Source organism: Dermacentor andersoni, chromosome 3 (genome assembly GCF_023375885.2).
Source record: "Dermacentor andersoni chromosome 3, qqDerAnde1_hic_scaffold, whole genome shotgun sequence".
NCBI classification, from domain to species: Eukaryota; Metazoa; Arthropoda; class Arachnida; order Ixodida; family Ixodidae; genus Dermacentor; species Dermacentor andersoni.
In genome coordinates this window covers 107,377,749-107,397,632 of record NC_092816.1, presented here as the reverse complement: position 1 = coordinate 107,397,632, position 19,884 = coordinate 107,377,749, and the positions used below count along the sequence as shown (strand labels likewise).

Below are 19,884 nucleotides of genomic sequence, written 5' to 3'. Positions count from 1 at the left end.
TATTTTCCTTCCTCCATGCTCTAAGGTCATACTTGATTTCTCGCGTCTCTGAGGCCATACTTGATGTCTGGTCGAGGCTGCCAGAGGAAATAATGTCGGCAGAGTCGGCGTTCGCTACTGCCACGGACGGAGTCCGGGTAATGGAATGTAGACCTGGCAGCTGTCTAAAATATCAGTCGTCTATGGGGCCATTGGTGGTGCTGCGGAGCTGTCTGAATTACCGAGCATGTCCGAATTATCGATCGGTGACTGTACGCCTTTTCTGCGTATCAGCGAACAGGTTCCACACGTCTGCTAGCCACAGAGTTGTTATACATTGCTAGCTTCTTCGTGCACTGTGCCAATGCCGTTGCGCACCCACAGTGTTCTTTTAATGCTATTATCCGAGTCCAGCCGGTTTTCTCTATCTGGTTGTCTTCATTCAACAGCAGAGCCTCTATGCATTCTGCCTCCACTCGAAGAAGAGCGCATTGGAGTGGCCAAGCTAAAGGTGCAATCTGGCAAAATGTGGATGCTCTACAGTCTAGTGTGGCTGGCACGGGAATAGAACATGTCCTGTTGCATGCTGGGACCACTGGAAAAAAGTGCATCGTGCGCTAGCTTGGCTGACCAGCAGCATGCTGGCTTATATACAGTAGAACCCCGCTCACTGCTCGCTCCTCACTGCTGCGTTTTCCCGGCTGCTATGTCGTTTTCATTCGGTCCCGGCATAGCTTCCATAGGATCCAATGTATAAGGAACCCCGCTGTTGCGTAGTAGCTGTGAAAACGTTCCCGCATGATGCGTCGCAACCCGAACCCGCCTGGTCTAAAGCAGGCAACGCGCTCCAACCGCCATTTTGGCTTTTGACGAGTTTTGACCGGGCTTGGCTATGGAACTGGCTGCAAGAAGCTGCACGCCAGTTCGAGAGGCCGCCACTAGGTGGCCATTCGTGAAAAATGCTCTCACTATCATCACTGTGATTACGGTCGCCGCGTGGTTTGTTGGACGGGTCGACTCACGGAGGAAGGAAACTCTGGAGAGGCCCAGACGTCACTCTTTGTGAAGCTATAGCTAAAGGGAAGCCGGAAGTTGACGTTGCTCATGGCTTTGCTCCGCCTGTCGGGCCAGCTCTCCTCTCTTGTTTACATTTCTCGCTAAACCACACCGTGCTGCGCGCAACCGGGCTGCTCGGACGCGCGCGCTGCTCAGCAATACTAAACTATCGTTAGCACGTTAGCATGATTACGCCAAAGAGGGCAAAATTTCCCGCGGATACTCCTTCGTCCGTTGCCATTGCCGTGGCGCGGTGACGACGAGGAGCACGAGCCGCATGATGCCGGGGAGATGCCAAATCCTAGCTTTGGAGAAGCCGTCGCGGCTCTGGACCTCCGCAGGTACGTCGCACCTCACAGCGACGCGGCCTTCCAGGCTATTGAGAAACGTGTGGGGATTTCTAGCGAGAGAAAGAAACGGCAAGCCACCATTCTAGACTTTCTAAAGTTCTAAGCGCACTCTGTGGAAATAAATTGTCTATAGTTGAAGCTGCACTTTTTTCATTCATTTTCGGAGCTTTCCTCACTGTTGCGTTTTCCCGGCTGTTACGTTTTTTTTCCTCGGTCCGGTGAAAAACGTATGAACGGAGTTCCACTGTACATTTCAGATTCACTGAAGCGAATGTGTTGTGTGTGCGCCTTCTACAAACAAAGAAGTGCTTGCTCGCCATGCACTTGTCCGCTTGAGCTGCAGCAACAACTGATCGCCATGCTGCTGCAGGTCACATTTAAAGCGCAGGGTAAAATTTTAGCCATCTTAGCATCTCCGGCATGACTTATCGAACTTTACTGGCCGCTGCCTGGCACACTGGAAACGCCAGATTCGTCGACCAATCAGACAGTTATCACCATCTGTAGGAAAGGATGATAAGTAGCTGAGGCTCGGCACGACCGGGCTGGAGGGGCTCTGTGCTAAGTGCATGTAAACTCAACTGTGGCCGTGATAAAGCTTCGGCCATTTCGCTCTCACGGCATTGCATTCCTGCCTGGCTTGCCACCACGTCACGTTCTCCTTCGTGACAAATGCAGCACACGGTTCCTGCTAGTTTCTGGCGCTGTGTCAGAAAGGCTTTCGTTGGTCTACTTCGACGCGTCTGGTAAAGAGACGTGCAAAATGTCCTGAAGATGACGCATTACCGGAAATGATCGCCCGATATTATTACCCCTGAATACAACTTACCTTTCTTTGGTTTTCGTGCACCATCACGGCTCATAGTATTTAGTCATCCCGAGAAAGCGTTTGCGAAGCAGATCTTGATGGCTAAGTGACTGTTCTGTTGAGATGTAGCTTGTGCGGCTTTGTCAACTTCGGTTTACATGCTTTGTGCGCATTGGCTGGTCCGCGTCACACTTGCCTGCTGCGCTACGGTGCACACTTGCGCACTGAAAGCGGTGACAGGAAAGATGTCCTCGACGTTGTGTACTGCACAGCCATCACTCGCGTTCAAATATGTATTCGAGCACCTGACTGCCACACAACACCTCACACGAGCGGAGCAGGGAGAACACACACCAAGAGAGATGCCCTTCAACTCACAGATGATGAGCGAGCAATCTGCCTGGATGCCTAGGCGCAATGGTGAGATCAGCAGTTGCGTACGGTTCTTCAATATTTGCCATATCCGCATCACTACCACTTTGTTGCCAGGCACATGAGTAGTCTGCATAGGTGCTATATAATAGTTGGTAATAACAAAATTTGGCAGTTAGCGTATTTACTCGCATAATGATCGCACTTTTTTGTCAGAAAAATTGACACAAAATCAGGGGTGCGATCATTGCAAGGGTTAAATTTCCCGCGGAAAAAAAAAAAAAAAAGTTTCGTCCCACGTTTGCTGCGGGACACCAAAACAAAAATTGCGGCCAGCGGAGCAAGCCAAACGCACTGAACGCGATTTTTTTTCTTCTTGTGAGTACACTACATGCATTGAAACAGTTTCTTCCATATCAGTAATGAATAATATCTTAAATATCGGCAAGGTTGCGGCAATAACGTAGCCATGTCCACTTTGAGGGGACAGAAATAGATGAGCGCGCTTAGCTGCCAGTGACACAGGAACACATGGCCGGCATGCTGCGGAAACTGTGGTACAGTCGCCGACCGTTTATTCGGACCTCACGAGGACTGCGAAAATGTCCGAATAAACAGATGTCCAAAAAAGCAGATTAAGGGGGAAAAAATGAAATCCTTTATTTGCACACACTTATTCGGGCTTGGCAGTAGGCTTGAAGAAATCGTGAATGCGTCGTTGCACGCTGTTCCGTTTACGTGCAATCAGATAAGCCTGAATCTCGGAGAGGGTCGTACGGTCATTATAGGCGGCTGACAGCACAGTCACTGCTTGTACACGCTCCACATGCGACGGCAACGTGGCACCTGGTGCGTCATCTTCCAACTCGGTCATCATCCGGCAGTGCAGCATAAACCTGACGAATGATCTCGCCGTCGTCGAGTTCTGCGCATGTCAGTACAGCAGTGCCAGCACCTATGAAACGGTGTTCGGAATCGCAATGCAACCACTGCGCAAGTCTCGACATAACATTTTCCGCGTCTGTAGGGAGCACATCGGAAGGCAACAAATCTTAGGCCTCCCGGCACCCGCTTGCCGGCATTCCCCAGCGCAGTCTGCGCGGGCACTGTCTGCGCCATTAGACACTTGACGCGATGTTTCCTTATGCCGCGTTGGATCGCCGGAACCTCGACACAGCACACAAAGCAAACACCACTATGCCAACACCAGTCGCACAAACGAAAAACGTGGCCTGCTCGCAGCGTCGTGCGTGAAGAAACAAATCAGCTGCTGGATTGTCTTGACATGGCTTACTAAGCTGAAACCGGAACTGCTGTAGAACCACTCTATCTAACCAGGCAGAAACGGTGATGATGAGCGGGGATTTGCAGTAGCAATTCCTCCTTTACTAGATGCCCGCCGCGTTGCTCGCTTTCCCATTGTAGTGGCGGTTCCCTTAGTTCAGCATAGATTCTGTGAGGCGGCACTCGTTGCCTTTTCAACTTCCGGTGGATGTGGCAGCGACGGCTGAATGCATCCGCCAGCGCTTTATATGCGCAGGCATCTGTTAGCGAGCGTTATTGCGGGCCTCCGAGACGGTGACAGATGCCATGGTAATTTCAGAGGCCGCAGCACGTGATCTAAGTTGCAAGCGTTCACCATAAGAGGCGCTCGTTGCCTTTTCGCAGAGACGAAAAAAGGGAAAGGGCACGGAGCCGAGTTTACATTGGCAGTAGCGCCACTTCGTGGGGCAGCAAGGAAGCTCCGTTCAAAACAAAAATGGTGTTCAGCAAGTCTAACCATGCACCGGTCAGAGTCGGTGCATGGTGCTCTCGATCGAAGTTGGCTCAAGGAGTGTCAGAAAAATCAGATGAGAGGTTGCAAGATGTCCGAACTTTCGGCAGTTGTTATAAATTATGGTCTATGGGGAGAATGGCGGTGCCGCGAAGTGCGCCAAATAATCAAGCATGTCCGAATTTTCGTAGTCCGGAAAATTAGTCGGTGACTGTATATGTCTTCTCTACTATCCTAATATGGCATGTTTCCGCTAAGGGTGGGTGAATATCTTAGCTGCGTTACAACCATCGGCGTATGAATAGGGTACACTTTTAACGTATCAGTGTAAACGTGGCTACTATTGTTGCCGCTTGCGATTTGGTGCGTGCCCGCGAGTGCAGATGAGAAGAGTCGAAAGGCACCTTTTTTGTTGTTGTTGACCACAACCATTATAAAGCCTACACATAATAAAGGCAAGTTTGGTTGCAGCTTTCTTTTTTTTAATCATGGAAGTGCGGAAAGAGATGAAAGTAATGAAATGAGGCATCTACTTAAGAATGTTTGGTGCGTGCAGACTGCTTGGTATGTCTTGAAGAGTCGTTCATGTAGCATTCGACAGCATTCGACAGATGGTAAGTGCGATCATCATTAGCTAGACTTGGCACACGACATATCGCTGCGGCAAGTTCGGGGTACGATCATTACACTGGAAATTTCTAAATAATCGAATTTTGACGACAAAATTCAGGGGTGCGATCATGATGCGAGTAATTACGGTACTAGTCCCGCGGCTTTGCAAAGATTACTTTGAAAGTCCACACTGGGCATTTATAATCAATTTAGCCCAAGTGAAATTTCGTTGCAGTTGTCCTTTAATAAACACACGTTTGTTGATGATCTGTCTGTGGTGCCTTCTCTGTACCGTATCGACAAACCTGGCTGTGGCGCCCTTTGTGCGTCATGGCGTAGAGGAGTGTCATGTCCTATACTGACTGTGCTTGCAGGGCAAACCTCACACAAACCTATCTCCACAACATATCAACTACATCAGTTAATACAGTCTAGCCCGGTTATAACGAAGTCGGCGGGAATTGGAAATCACTTCGCTATATCCGCTATTTCGTAATATGTGGACTATGAAAAAAAATGAAAACATGGGCATACCGATTTATTGCCGCTGAAAGAAGTGGTCCAGCGTCCCCTGAACACGTTTCACGAGTGCGGACTTCAGGATTGCGGCTTCCATACCATCCAACTGCGAACCAAAGATCTGGTCGAACTCCGCACTCCTGAGGTACATCCGTAGCGTGTCAACAGCTGCGATGGCCGCTGCGGAGGTGACCGGCTTAGGGGCACAACTAGCATCGTCGCATTCGCTGTTGGAGGCGCTGTCCGCCAAGGTCTCTTCCATGACACTCCCGGCAACTTCTTCAGTCGTGAAGTCCTCGGTGACAACAAGGTCTTCGTCGGCGAAAATGAAGTCCATGTGGCTTAGACCCGCAGGCACAAGGTTCAAGTCGCTAGCGGTATCCCAAAGCTGCTCCAAGCAGGCCTTCGCAGCGGCAGCATCAGCGGTTGCAGCGCCGTCAATCGCGGTAGCTTCGTCCCCAGCAGGCGCCGCCTCTGCGCTGCTGCTTCGGGAGAAGCCGGCTTTCACGAAGCAGTGGGCTTCTTTTTTACATTCTTCCCCTGCGTGGCATGCTTTACCGCTCTACGCCGTGACGCCGTTCAAGGACGGCGCAACACGAGACCGGCGTGCCATGCGATGCAGTGAAGCAACCTTTCGCTCCGCGTGAGAGCAGACGACGCCACGAAAGGACGCTGTCAGCCGAATTATGCTCTTATTCTCGCGGAAAAAATTGCCTCAAGGACGCAAAAATGTGTTGATTGACAGATTATTTTTCGGTTAGTATTAAATCTCTTCGTTATATCCGCTGACGCGCTCTTATTTACTTCATTAAAACCGGACCCAAAATGTATTGAAAATGTAAAAATGGGAATGGGAAATTGAAATCCCTTCGTTAGAACCGCTATTTCGCTATAAGTGGCTTCGTTATAACCGGGCTAGACTGTATTTGCATGGTATATGGCAAGCACATGTGCGTTGGACCCTGCACCAAAAGTGCTTGCTGCTGTGCCAGATTGACTTTTTGCCTGCACCAGGACCTGTGCTGAAAGCTGAAATGGCTGTTCCACCACTCGATGCATAACGTTCACTGCATTCATCACGTACCTCATGGTAGGCGCAACGAACAGTGCATCTGCCTCTGATGAACCATCGCCGTCACCGAGACCTTTCATGCCTTCTACTAGTAGCATGTCTGCCACCTCATCTGTAGATACCGTACCATTGTCGGCATACAAAAAGTCGCCAAGTTCAATGTCGTTGGGCACTCCATCATTCGCACCTAGTGCATCCCACACTTCGGTGACATTAGGTGGGCTTAAAGGCTCCTCTTTGTCTTCGCAGGCTCTAGCTTAGACCATTTTGCTCATTTGGGTCTTGACGAAGTAATTCGATATAGTCTGTGTACTGGCTTCCTGCCATGAAGCGGCAAGCATCTCAATCACTTGATAGATGTCAATCTTCATCTGCTGTTCAAGGCAGATGTCCAAAAGAATCTTTCCTATGAACCGGCAACGGTAGCAGCACTTGAAGCTGTCAATAACCACTTTGTCAAAACTCTGTATCAGAGGCATTCAGTTTGCAGGAAAATACTGTAGCTCGATCTCGTCATGATGTGCGGATCAATTGTCTATCAGCAAGGAGATTTGGCGGCCTTGTTGCTTGACGTCTTGGTTGATTGACCTTCTTTAACGAGTCAGATGGGAGGGCCTGCGACATCCCTGCTTCAGAATTGGCCACTTATGTAACTAGTATTCACTTTCTTCCCTTAAGGGAAAGCGTTAGCTTGGGTGCTCCTATCTAAAGACATGTAAAAGGTGAATTCGTTTTTCTCGGCCACCACTGCACCGAATTTGGCGAGGTTTGATGCATTCAAAAGAAAAACTTAAAATCTAGTGACTGTTAGTTTCAAACTATCAAGTTTACAACTCTGTAACTCAGCAATGAAAAATGGTATCACAATTCTGTGAATTGAATCTAATAGTGCATCTAAAGCAGACGAAATTGATATGTTACACATAAATCTAAAAAATTTAGTAATATGAAAGTACAGGTTTTGCAGAATCGTTGTACACAGCGTAACAAATTCACTTAAGATTTAAATGACATATTGAATTTGTCCGCTTTCAATGATCTAGTGGATGCCGTTTACAGAACTGCAATATCTGCCCTTGATGCAGAGTTATTAATTTGTAAACATTGTGCTTCTATTTATTTCAAGCTTCTGAATTTTTGAAAATCTTTTTAACACAATTCAGGCCCTAAATCGAAATTTTGCTTCCAACAGTCACTAGAATTTAACTTTCTCTCTCAAATGCAATAAATTTCATTATATTCGGTCCAGGGGTTATCTCAGAAAAACGTTCTTGCGTTTTGCATCTCTTTGAATAGGCCACACCGGAGTTGGGTTCAAGCTAAAGCTTCCACTTAAAGCATCTAGGCCAGACATTTGTTCCAATAATTGAGAGTAATTGCTTGTCACTGCCGTTGCTGCTGGCACAAAGCAAAACCATCACACGTAGTTTCCTTTGTTTGCCACCACAGCAGTCTCCTTTAACACTTTCCTATCCGTGCCTATTCCCACCGATAGTCCACTATCGATGATTGGAAATTCATATTTTTCCGCTTTCCGAGCGCTCTTGGACAGCTGGCACCATTTATTGGGTTATTTAGGAACCATTTAGTCTGTTTCGGGTTTCCGCCGTGCGCGGATATTTAAAACTCCTTCGGAGGAAGGGTGTGGCTGGTGCGATGAGCACTTGTAGTTTCCAAGATGGGGTCAGCGTCGCGCACTGCTGATGCACAGAAACATCCCATTGCAACTGATTCTAATGCATCTGCACGCGAAATTTTGGACTTTGGAAGCAGTGCTAATACGCAAGACAACTTCTGTTTGTCAGATTCCCAAACCGTGTCTCGCTTTCTTCGCCAAATCACTGCAAAGCTGCTGTGCACTGATATAAAGATATCCTTTGTGTTCTAAAGGTCACAGTTCTTATCTGCAGGTTGTTAACAGCTTTCGGCCAGGAGGTGATCTTGGCATCACACTAAGGCTAGTCAATAAAATTAACATTTTATTTTATATCCAAAAATTTTTTTACATAGAAAGGTGATATTTGTTGGAATATGCACAGGTCCTTCGTGTGGAAAATGTATATTCTGAAATTTATGAAATTCTGAAATGTATATTCTGAGTTTTTCTGTACGAAGCAACAATGACGTTTTAGAGCACAGCTCCTTGGCACCCGCTCCCATGTTTCGCGTCGCCGTTGTGCTTCGCCGTAACCAGCTCTGTAGCCGGGGCTAGTGTGCTGCTCTAGCTGCATGTGCTCCTGGTGCCATCTCTCGCGCGAAGCACGAGCCTTGCTCTTCCCTTGTCCTTCAAAACCGGATCACGTGTTCTCGCCTGTCCTCTCGCTCTCTTCCTCTGAGCAGCGCTGTTGCAATGACTCGCTGCTACCGTCCACTGCACCCTCGCCGTCCTTTCTCCCGCTGTCGTTTCACTGCCGCGGTACCGGCAGCGGGCACTCCTTGCCGCCTCGCGCGTGATACACGGCTCTCCGCTCCTCCGTCTCCACATCGCGTGGCTGTATGGCTCTCAGTCGTGCCCCTCACTTCCCCGTTTGCGGGGCAGGTTCCTCAGTGGCATTAGTCACCTCTGGCAGTGGTTGTGCCTGGTTGTCCTTCTCCCGCCTCGACTCTTACCCTATACGTCCCTTTACCTGGCACAGTGTCATTGTGGTGACTCGAAAGACAGTTATAGTGTTTCGTCCTCTTACTTCTACTTCCCACCCCAACCTTGTGTGGCCACCTGAATGAGTGTGTGACCTCTGCTCAATAACTCAGTACCCCTATCCTCCACCCGCTTCCCCATCCCACCTTAGAAGAAACGTTAAATAATATTTGCCCATGTCCCCCCCCCCCCCCCCCCTCCTCTCCGCGGCGGTGACCCACTATACGATGGCGCGTCGCCAGAGCGCCGGCTCAATAGCGGCAGATCGCAGTGTGTGCTGCCTAATCCAAAACGCAGAACCGCCTCCATTTGGCGCTGCGTGTTCTGTATGTGATTGCCTGTTGTTGAAGTAAGGCAGCAGCGGCGCTCATAGATTGTATTACTAAGAAGCGTAATTGTCGAGCAATCTTTTTATATAGCCTTTTTTTCTTGCCATGCAATCTTTGTTTATTTTTTGTTTTTCAAATTTTTAAAATAAACATGTTGTTTGAGAATAGTGCCATTGGAAAGAGAACTTATTCCTCTTCAATTTGATAATGTACGCTTTAGTATCAAGCATAATCTAAGATAAGAAAAAAATGATATTTAATAAACTACCCAAAAACTGCTGCTTTTCCTGCTGGCAGGAAATTGTTAAGCGCCAGTGCGCAACCCGGCAACCTCAAATAAAACAGCTGTCTGATCAGCGTTGTACGCATCAGCTGCCTTGTGGCAACATAAAATGTCTAGCAGCTTATGGCCACCCATGAAGCCGAGGTATTGCTACCTGTGGAGGCAGATGCACCACTAATCACTTTCCCGATCACACCGTTGTGTCCTTAATCCTTGCAACCAGCCGTTGCTTCTTTTGAAGTCATTGTGGCTCGGCTAGATGCAAAATCTTTAGCTTCTTGTTTCAAGATCGCATCGCTTATGGGCATGTTTTGCACCCATGCATCCAGAATCCAAGTAAACATAGCCTTGTCCACGTAGACGTTCATCAGCATCTTCAACTTTCTTTCTTTTTCTTGGAACTTGTGCTTGACTCCACTGCACTGTGGGCACTTCCTTGCGAACTCGAAATTGTCAGTAGGAAGCTGGCTGGGATGTTGAACCTAGTATCGACATCCTTCCTTTTCTGACCCCCGGAAATTGCATTCACAATGGACAGTTTGTGATCAAGAGACTAAACTTTACACTTTCTGACGGCAGAACTCATCTTCGAAGCAAACCAACGCCGTCGATACACGTGGCTACACAGCGGCCAGAATATCGTGGGTACTCACATTGCCACACCTGTCGTGTTAACAAAAGCACCAGCCTAAACAGGCAGCTGCTGGTGCCACCTGTTGTTACAATGCATGTGCAAAAGCTACATAGGCCCGTCCGCTTGCCACAGAGTGGCGCTAGCAGAGCTATCAACTTCTTATAAATTTTTTTGTCAATACTGTCAGTCCCAACAAGGACTGTAACACGAAGGGCATCTTCGTAGGATAATCAATGCGTACAGGCAGTATGCTCACTGTAAAATAAGACACATAATATGTACACAATGTAAAACCTGAAACAAGCCACATAAGTGTCAACAGGGTCCTTCAGTACATTCATCTGGTCATGAAACTTCCCCAGAAGTTTCATGCAGGGACAGAAGATGGCGCCAGAGGTACTGGTGTAAATAGAAGTGCTGCACCAGATGGCCGGGTTGCAGGATCATGCTAATCTTTCACAAGGAAAGGTGCCTCTCCCACGTTTATTTCAGCATGTTTGTAGAGTGAACATGCTATGGGAACGTTTGGCAAAAGTAATTTAAGGTGCGATGCATTTGTGTAAATTATACATGGCATCATATAACAATTGACATCGTCCCCCTCCCCCCTAGTAGCCTTCCTTGCACAAACTGTTTCGTGTGGCTGTCTCTATTTGCACTTTGTCGAGTTAGTTGCATAGGTCATTTATATTTTATTAGCTATTTCCTTCTGTTAGTTAGTTGATCAGCTAGTAAGTTAATTATATTTGTTTAGTTATTTTAGTTAGGTTATTAGTAAATAATTTTATTTCAGCGAGATAACTTTATCAGTTGGTTAGCTTTGTTAGTATGGTTAGTTTTGCTGGTTACCTTATATATTTGGTTAGTTTAGCTGGTGTGTTACTTATTATGTAATTAGATTGTTGGTTGAGTTGGTTTTGTTACTGTAGTTTATTACGTTACTTATTATTGAGTTTAGTTAGTTAATGTAGTTAGATTTGTAAGTTAGGTTAGTTATTACATTGATATTGATAATTAGTTTTACCTATTTGATGGTTAGTTAATCAATTGGTTAGCTTCGTTATTTTTTATTAGTTGGTAATTAGCTTAATCACTTGTTTAGTAATATTTGGTAATAATTTAGTAATTTGTGTGCAATTTGAATTATAAATTAAGCTGCTGTTGCAAATGCAGTTGAACCTGGAAATGAAACAAGGCATTGTAGTTGTTTCAAAATTGTTCGCGTTGAAGTCTCTGAACACTACAGAAGTAGGGCGGGGATTTGCACATTGCGTCGACAATATTCACACACTGATACAGGCAGACGATCCTTGCGCAATAGACAGCGTATGCACAGAATGCCTGTGGCGTCCATTCGATGTCTGCTCCATCCACCTTGTACTTGCACAGTGCGTCCACACCCCAAAGCTCTCCCATAGCGTTGTGCGGAATTTCCGGGGCCGGATGAAAAGTATCGAAGGGCCTTGGTATAAGGTCAACAATTTGTGTTGCGAAGGGCAAGAACAGTCAGAAAAAGAAAAAAAAAAAAGAATAGATGCTGAGTACAAACACTATCAGTTCAATAAAGTAGACTTCCCTTAACACGACTCCGGTTAATTCGATCCTGATAGAAGGTCCCGGCAGGTGCCCATACATTTCTATGGGCTCAAACGTCAGTTATTTCGATCTCAAAATTTTTCAATCTCTTATGTTGTGTTGGTCTAGTTTTGGATATATCTAAGTGTATTCTAAAGTGTCAATATTGTCACGCGCTAAGGCAAGAGTAATTAACAGTACGAGCAGCCAGACACGAAAAATGCCAGACCCTAAGCGACGGTTCTCCAGCTGGCGCGGGATCTTCGACTTCGTCGTCTTCTTCGCCGTTTTGCTGGGCACGCAATGCTGACTGTTCACTGGCTCCAAACACCAGGCGGCAATATTTAATTGATTAGATAAAAGTTGATACAGAATTTTGAGGCATGCTGGCTGGGCTCTATTCTGCATGGTAAGAATTTCGGCCTGACGCAGTAATTTCTTGGGTGAATCTGTTGATCTGTATTCGTTGTATATGCACCTCAGTGCTTTTCTCTGTGCACCCTCATCACCACAGCACACTATGCTTGCTGCAAGCGCATGGGTTTCTGTTTCAGGTGGCCGCTTGCTTTATTAATTAATTACAAAACATGCACATTGTTCATCCGAATTTTTAGTAACAGTACAGCTTAATATAAGTAATGATCTGGGTTGCAAATTCGTCACATCGAGATCAATCGCCACAATGCCTTCGTTACATGGAGGTCACATTTATGGGGGCTTCTATGGGGGTGGCGTTGTGGAATGAATACAAATAGTCAAATCCAGGTATTCGTTGCATAGAGGTTTCTTACATCCAGGTTGAAATGCAGTTCTTTGGAGGTGGGAGACATATAAGTACAAGGAGGTGCATAATTTGTTTAAGATGTTTGAAGAAAGATATTGTGCTTACTGCTGCATGTTCTGACTCATATATCGCACGAAGATCGCATTCTGAAGTCTGTGTCATTCAGTGTAAAGCTTGGCACAGTTAATTGCCTGGCTTTGAAGAAAAAAAATGCAAAGTTGCTTTCATTTATGGGGATGCTCACTGCTGCCGAGACGAGGCTAGCATAAGTGTGTGTCGCCTCCTTCCGGCAGCTGCAGAAAGCAGTCATTCAGGGAAGGTTGCCGCGTGTTCCAGAGGAGCTGGTATTTTCTGAGCGGGCATTTTCCGCAACATTTTTTTTTTCTGCTTCTTGTAATTCGACTCACCGGATAATTCCATCATATTTCGCCGGTTTCATCAGGATCAAATTAATGGAAGTTGGCTGTATTAAGTTCATGCCACCCTTGTGCTAGGACAATTGCGGTATGCATGCATGCTTGCCAGCTAACTGGACCAGCATTCCATAGAAGCTTCTGTGTAGTTCATTGCTGAGGCCACCATCACGTCTTCATACATTTCAGTGTGTATTTGTATAGGCGTCACTGCACCTGCTGTGAAATCATTGGCAGTCTAGTCCCTGCACTTTTCAAAAAGGTGGAAGTCTATTGCACCACAGCATGGCAACATTTTGCCATGTGGCAATCCAGGCAAAAAAAAAAAAGTAAAAGGGAGCAAATTAGTCTCTATGTTATAAAATATTAGCATGATACCAATACATTAGGTGCTATGGAGACTGTGTAGGGGATTGGTCACAACTGTGTCTTAACCATTAGTATGTTTTAAGTGGGTACATATTAAAGAGGTTTTGTGACAGTCTTATTTGCTCTAATGATGTCATTGGTATTTAGGCACTTTCTCAGTTTGTCTTACGTATGGCATTTCGCTGCTGAGCTTGAGATCACACGTTCCCCAGCCGTGGTGGCCACATTTTTATGGGGGCGGAATGCAAATAGGCTTGTGTACTTTGATGTGTGTGCAGGTTAAAAACTCCAGGTAGTCGAAATTGATCCGGAGTCCTCCACTACAGCATCATGGTTCATAATCAAATTGTCATTTCGTTATTAGTTCATGAATTTAGTTTTCATTTACTTTTATGACATTAGGCCAGAATTGCTAAATGGTAAATATTCTTAAATGGATAACAATGAATGCTTGTTTTTTTTTTTGCCACTGCGGCAGAGGTTAGTTTTGTCTTCATAAGAATATGTGAAAGGCAGTGCAAACAACAAATTTTTTTAGTACACCTACACCAGAACGGAAGGCAAGTAGCAGAGCTTGTGGCTTTTGTCGCATGGCATGCTATTAACCGTAGCTGCAACAAACCACTGTGCACCTGTAGCTGTTCCTGTCCCATGTTTTTGACCATTGGCTCAACTTAATCAGCATCTAGTAAGCATGCCAGCTTCTGATTTTCTACAACACTCTTCGCTTGAGTGGAGACATAAGCTTATCTCTGAAAAAAATTCATGCAGATCCAACACACATATTGGAATCTGTGTTAAGTGAAGCTGTCGTGAAGCAGTTAATTAAATGTTATATGCAACGGTTCATCTTCTGCCCGACATTTTGCTGCATAGCGATTGCGTGCCTGCCTAGCAATATGCGAAGATGCAGAGACAAAATCTGCGACTGCACCAGCTGGGGTGGGTGGCCCGTCAGCGGTGCACGGCATCGAGAATGAGGGGCTCCACAGCTTATGTGCCATGTGGCACTGCACGGGTCTCTGTGCCGGATATACAGAATATTTGAACGATCGAATAGTTGATATTCGATTCGAGAATAGAATTATTTAGGCGTTCACTATTTATTTGATTTGGCAACATTCGAGTATCTGCGCACCCCTACCTTTTCTTTGCCTGCTTGCCTTGGATGCAATGCGGTCTTGGCTTGTGGTGATTGGTCGAGTTAATGCAATTTATTTATTTAAGGACACTTTACAGGCCCCTAGAGGCATTGTGTAAGGGGGGAGAGTACACTCAAAGATTATAACATACAATAACTAAAATACACATGCGAACACATATGCAAAAAATACAGTGCAAGAAATGTGCTAACATACAGTAATGTGGTGTTACAATTGTACAATGGACAAACCGAATGCTTTTGAACGCGAGAGGTTTGAACGCGAGAACAATAGACTTTCACACAGTAAAATATAATCAATAGAATTACAGAGCGAGCGGACATATTTGGCTATAACAAAACAGTGTTTAACAGGTAGTAGCACATTAGTAACGGGAAAGGCAAAAAAAAAATAACACATTAGGTTATGTAGAGTTTGAAAAATGCATTGTTAGAAGACACCGGAAATTTTCTTGGTCACTCTCATAAGCGATGTTGTTAGGAAGGTCGTTCCAAAGGTGAATGGCTCTTGGAAGAGCGGAGTAGTTAAATGAATTAGTCTTCCTGTAGATGCGCATGAAATTGAACCGATTGTACAACTGTTGTGACATGTAATGAGAAGTTTCGAGAGGGAGAACTGATGCCGCTGTATTACAGACGTATTTATGGAATAATGATAGCGCGGCTATATCACAATGATCATGCAAGGGCTGTAGTGAGAGGTCGAGTTTAATTTGTGTTATGCTTTTGTTATAGTCAAAACATGAGCTTCACGCAGCAATCAAACAGCAATGTGCTACAATGTCAAATGCTTTTGAAAAGTCTAGAAAGCACAATCAGTTTGTAGATCATCTTCCATTTTAGTATGCAAATCAGTTGATAATTCTAATAATTGCATCTCACAACAGAAGTTTCTCCGAAATCTGTGTTGAGTTATTTTATTTACGTCAACCTTTCTCAATATAGTGCACTGTCTTAGTGGCAACATTGCTAAAATAAATGGCAAACATTTATGGTGCTTACTCATTTGCCCGTTGACGTTGCCATCAATTCCAAGTGATACCTTGTTTTCCTGTGTCGCAGCATGCCACCAGTGTGCGATTCATTGAGTCACAGTCCACTTGTTCAAAGTAACACTAAATTTACCCGTGTGGCCACGTTATAACTCAGCCTGTCGTTCTTTTCTGTCTCTCTCACAACACACCGTGTAGTGGTTCACAAACGTTTAATATTCAAGTCATGTAAAGATCGCCACAGCTAACAGCTTCTCCCATTTCTGTCTTGCAGTCCGTCAAGTGCTGTTTGTGATCATCTGGGCGTGCACGCTCGGCCGGCACCACTTCTGGCTGCTGCCCAACCTGACTGAGGATGTGGGCTTCGTCGAGTCCTTCTGGCCCATCTACCAGTATGAATACAAGGGTCCTGGCAGCAAAGACAGCAAAGCAAAAGACAGCAAAGCCAAGAAGAAGAAACAGGATGACGATGACGGTGGTGACGCCACCGGCAAAGGGGACCACTCGGCAAGCGAGGACTCTGAGGAGAAGCGGTCCTCAGAACACAACAGTGGGCAGGGGGACAGCAATGGCTTCGAGCTCGTCGACAGTCCTGTCGAAGATGAAGGTGGCAAGGAGAAGATGTCTTGATGTGGTGGAAGCCACCCTGCTGGCTGGGTGGGCTGGAATGGGGACGGAAGGGGGGACAGCGTCGACACGAAAAGCTCGAAAGGTTCGCCATGACAGCAGGCTCATATTGTCTGTGGACAATGAAATGCTCCGCTCAGCTGCACTGACGCACACTGTACCGCATATGCTTGTGTCCTTCTGGACCTTGTGTCCTTGAATTTTGATACCTGAAATTCACTGAAAGAAGGAAAGTGAGCAGTTGTTCTTCTGTGGCATTACAGGTCTCCGTGATCGTAACACTACGAGGTAGTTCTGCTAGTTTGTTTCTTCCTCTTCTTGTTTACAACTGCAGGCAGTTCGGGGGAAGGCAGTTATGTTGTGAAGGCACCTGTGAAGTTTCTAATGAAACAGAGTTGCTCTGGTTGGCATTGTAAGGGTTATTGTGGAACATGGATTTGCTAGTGCTTTCCACTCATGCTGCTAAATTTCCTTTTGCGGCAGCAAGCGCTCCAAACATGAGCCGTGCCCTGATCTGTAGCTACGGTACTGGTATCATTAAGTTGAACAGTATGCTAGTGTTAACGGTTTTACAGTTTTGTCATCGATAACCTGGTTTCGTGCACCCTTAGCATAAATTTTTCCTGGAAGCACCCTTTTACCAAACGTAAGTGCCACTGGTGACATGTTCATGTCTGTGCCACTCGTCTCTTAACTCAAGAATGTGTGAGCCATACTTCTGTGGTATTCAACAGCAGCACAATAATAAACAGTGCCCGATTTGAGCATCAGTTTTGTTGAGCTCCTTTTGACTTTTAATGCGGTGACCATGGTGGGCATTTCTTGCAAGCTCTTTGAAGAAACACCCCCTTCACTTTTTGTGTGCATTGTGAATATTTTGAGTAGCAGCTAGTGAAACTTCCTCTGAGTAACATGGGTGTCAAAATGCTGAGAGTCTATTCTGTACATGTTTGATATTTTAAGGCCATACAAAACTAGAATTCTGGTCCTCTTGTGCTGGCACGTGCGGTATGGAAGATGTGGCGATAAAGGTGGCTTTCGTGGTGGTTGCACTGGCCCCTGGTATGAGCTTTAACACCATTTTTGGTTTCCTCACCCGACCTTTGTACGTCTCTTCTTTCTTCTTCTTCTTTTTGTATCGTGTGCCCTTGTGGTGGAAAGCAGCATTTTGTAGGGGTTTATTTCAAGTTGCCGATGTTTGCCCTGTATGACAATCTACGATGGCTTGGTCACCAAGAACAAAGTCACAAAACCTTTTCTTCCTGTCAGGGCAACAAAAAAGCACATTTGAAGCACTGCAATGTTCCTTACATTTAGATATTTTGTGGTCTTAAACTCATTTGAAACATAGCTACTGTCACTAGACTGTAGCTCCAAATAACTTTATTTTTTCCAATTTTCATTTTTCACTTTGGGTCTTAATGTAAATGCAAGTGTACCTTGTAACCTGGTTTGTTTATTATCAAAAACCAGATGAAATAGGTTCAATGAATGTGAGCAGCCGTTCCATTTCCGGCCTGTTATCATGAGGTCATGTCGAGAAATACACTCCCTAAGTCATTGCACGTTTGTCACCTCTGCCACTGTGCTTGCATAGTGGCTGGTGGTGACATCCATCTCTTACATTGTTCTTGCACCAGCTTCTGTCGGCTGTGGTTGCAGAGGAATTTCCAGGTGAAATGTGAGAGAAGAACCTGAGTAGACATTTCGAGTTTTGTGCTGGTTGAACAAGAACTGGGGGCGCTTAGAGATTTGCTTTTACCTCGCATCTTTGAAATTTCTACATGCATGAAAACATTCTGAACAATGTTTGAAGCGCGATTTCTCTTTTTTCTCGCTTCTAATCTGGGACCTTAGCAACATTGCGCACCTGACCTTTTGGACAGTTATGGAGCTCGAACGCTATTGCTTTCAATCAGTAGTGCTCATGCGAAACAATGCTACAGAGGGAGAAACTGCTTTTTTTCTTAATTACTTGTACTGTAATCCTTTTCTCTGCTTTGCTTGTTGGCTGCAGGTCTGCATTTGTCTGCCTGGACTCGCACAGGTGGTTGCTGTTCCTTTGTATTGCACATAAGTTATCTTCTTTCTTTTTTTTTTAATATTACCTTGCTGATGTGCACTAATTTAGCCTCATGAATTCCGGCAGCTTGCAGGCATAAATGATGGCACATATTTACAGCTAATACAAGCTCTCTTGTGATCTGTTGTGTCCAAGCGTTGACACCCGCTCCACTGTGGTGCTAGGCTTTGCGCCTATTCAACATTGGTTACTGAAATACAATTGTGACTGCTCTTTCGACCTCTACGCTTATTGTCATTAAAAAAAGCACTGAGAAGAACTTTTGTAAGAACAAGCATTTCCGTTTTGTCCTGCGGTGCATGTTTCAGGCTTTAAGCAGAACCGTACACCTACTACGTACCGGAGCCAGTCTTTTCACTGCCTCACTACTGCCAACTTGCAATTTCTTGCGACTCTTGCATGCTTGTGTTTGAGTCGCCTTGTTGCACATCAGCAAATTCATTCTTCAACGTCCTTTAAAGATTGTTAATGTTGTATTAAAAAGGGTTTCCAGGAGGTGCAATGCGTACTATCATGGGCTGGATTGGGCTATTTGTTGTGTTCTGCAGTGGATGTGTTGTGCAGCTTAGACTTCATTGATTGTGGTGTAGTCATTTTCTGTGCAGTGGATACTATGATACCTTTTAGCAAGTATGTTTCTGAAATTATGTATGTACGTATTCAGTGAAATCTTGTTTGGTTACGTTATCGTTCTGTGTCGTCACACTTGGACACTAACACAATTAAAAGAAGTTAAAGAACTAATCACAGTCACTTGCTGCAGCCTGGCTCTTGTAAAACCATGACTATAGATATTCTGATAGCATTGTCTATTTTCTGGAAAAAATTATCTTGCCACTCGTTTGCAGTGGACTAGAATTACATGGGCATTTGATGAGCCTTTTCTTTTTGCATCCGTAGCATCTGTTCTCATTTGAACTTGGTGGTGTCTTCAATATGCTGGTGATATATATAGCACAAATTGATGCACCCAGTATTTTAACATCTCTTTTTCAGCCACTAAGTGTTTACAAAGCCAGAGAAAGAGGCCAGCCTCTTGCGCAATGTGTGTAGGCTGGTGGTGTGCCCCGAGAAAAAAAAAAATGGCACAGAATGTCCTGTGTTTTTATTTCACTCCCTGGGCATTCTCTTTACACATTCACCATGGCAAGTCACTTTCTAAGCCTCGGAGCACTGGCATTAAGGAGCAAAGACGTGTCGAGCGTAATGTATACTTGAATAAAATGTGTACATATACATGTTCAGAGTGGCAGTGTTCTTGCATAAAGTGTAAGGATTCACGGTTTTTTGCTGTACCTCGCAAATGCGATGGCTTTAACAGCTAAAGGATGTGTCAAGGCACCCTACATGTCATTTGATGGGATTACACGGCCTCATCGTGTTGTTGATGTTTGTCAACAAAAATGGCTATTCGTCGCACTCCTTGTGAGAGTTGCCAAGTGATGGATGATAT

General features: G+C 45.4%; 1 protein-coding gene across 1 annotated transcript in view; it reads left to right on the top strand.

Annotated features, from left to right (window-relative positions):
- Trp1 (translocation protein 1) overlaps positions 1-19,669 on the top strand; it is a 52,739-nt gene extending 33,070 nt beyond the window's left edge. The window contains exon 8 of the mRNA XM_050186669.3: positions 15,996-19,669. Coding sequence (XP_050042626.1) covers positions 15,996-16,351 — 356 coding nt within the window. The 3' untranslated portion in view covers positions 16,352-19,669. The remainder of the gene's footprint in view (positions 1-15,995) is intronic.
- The last annotated feature ends 215 nt before the right edge of the window (positions 19,670-19,884 follow it).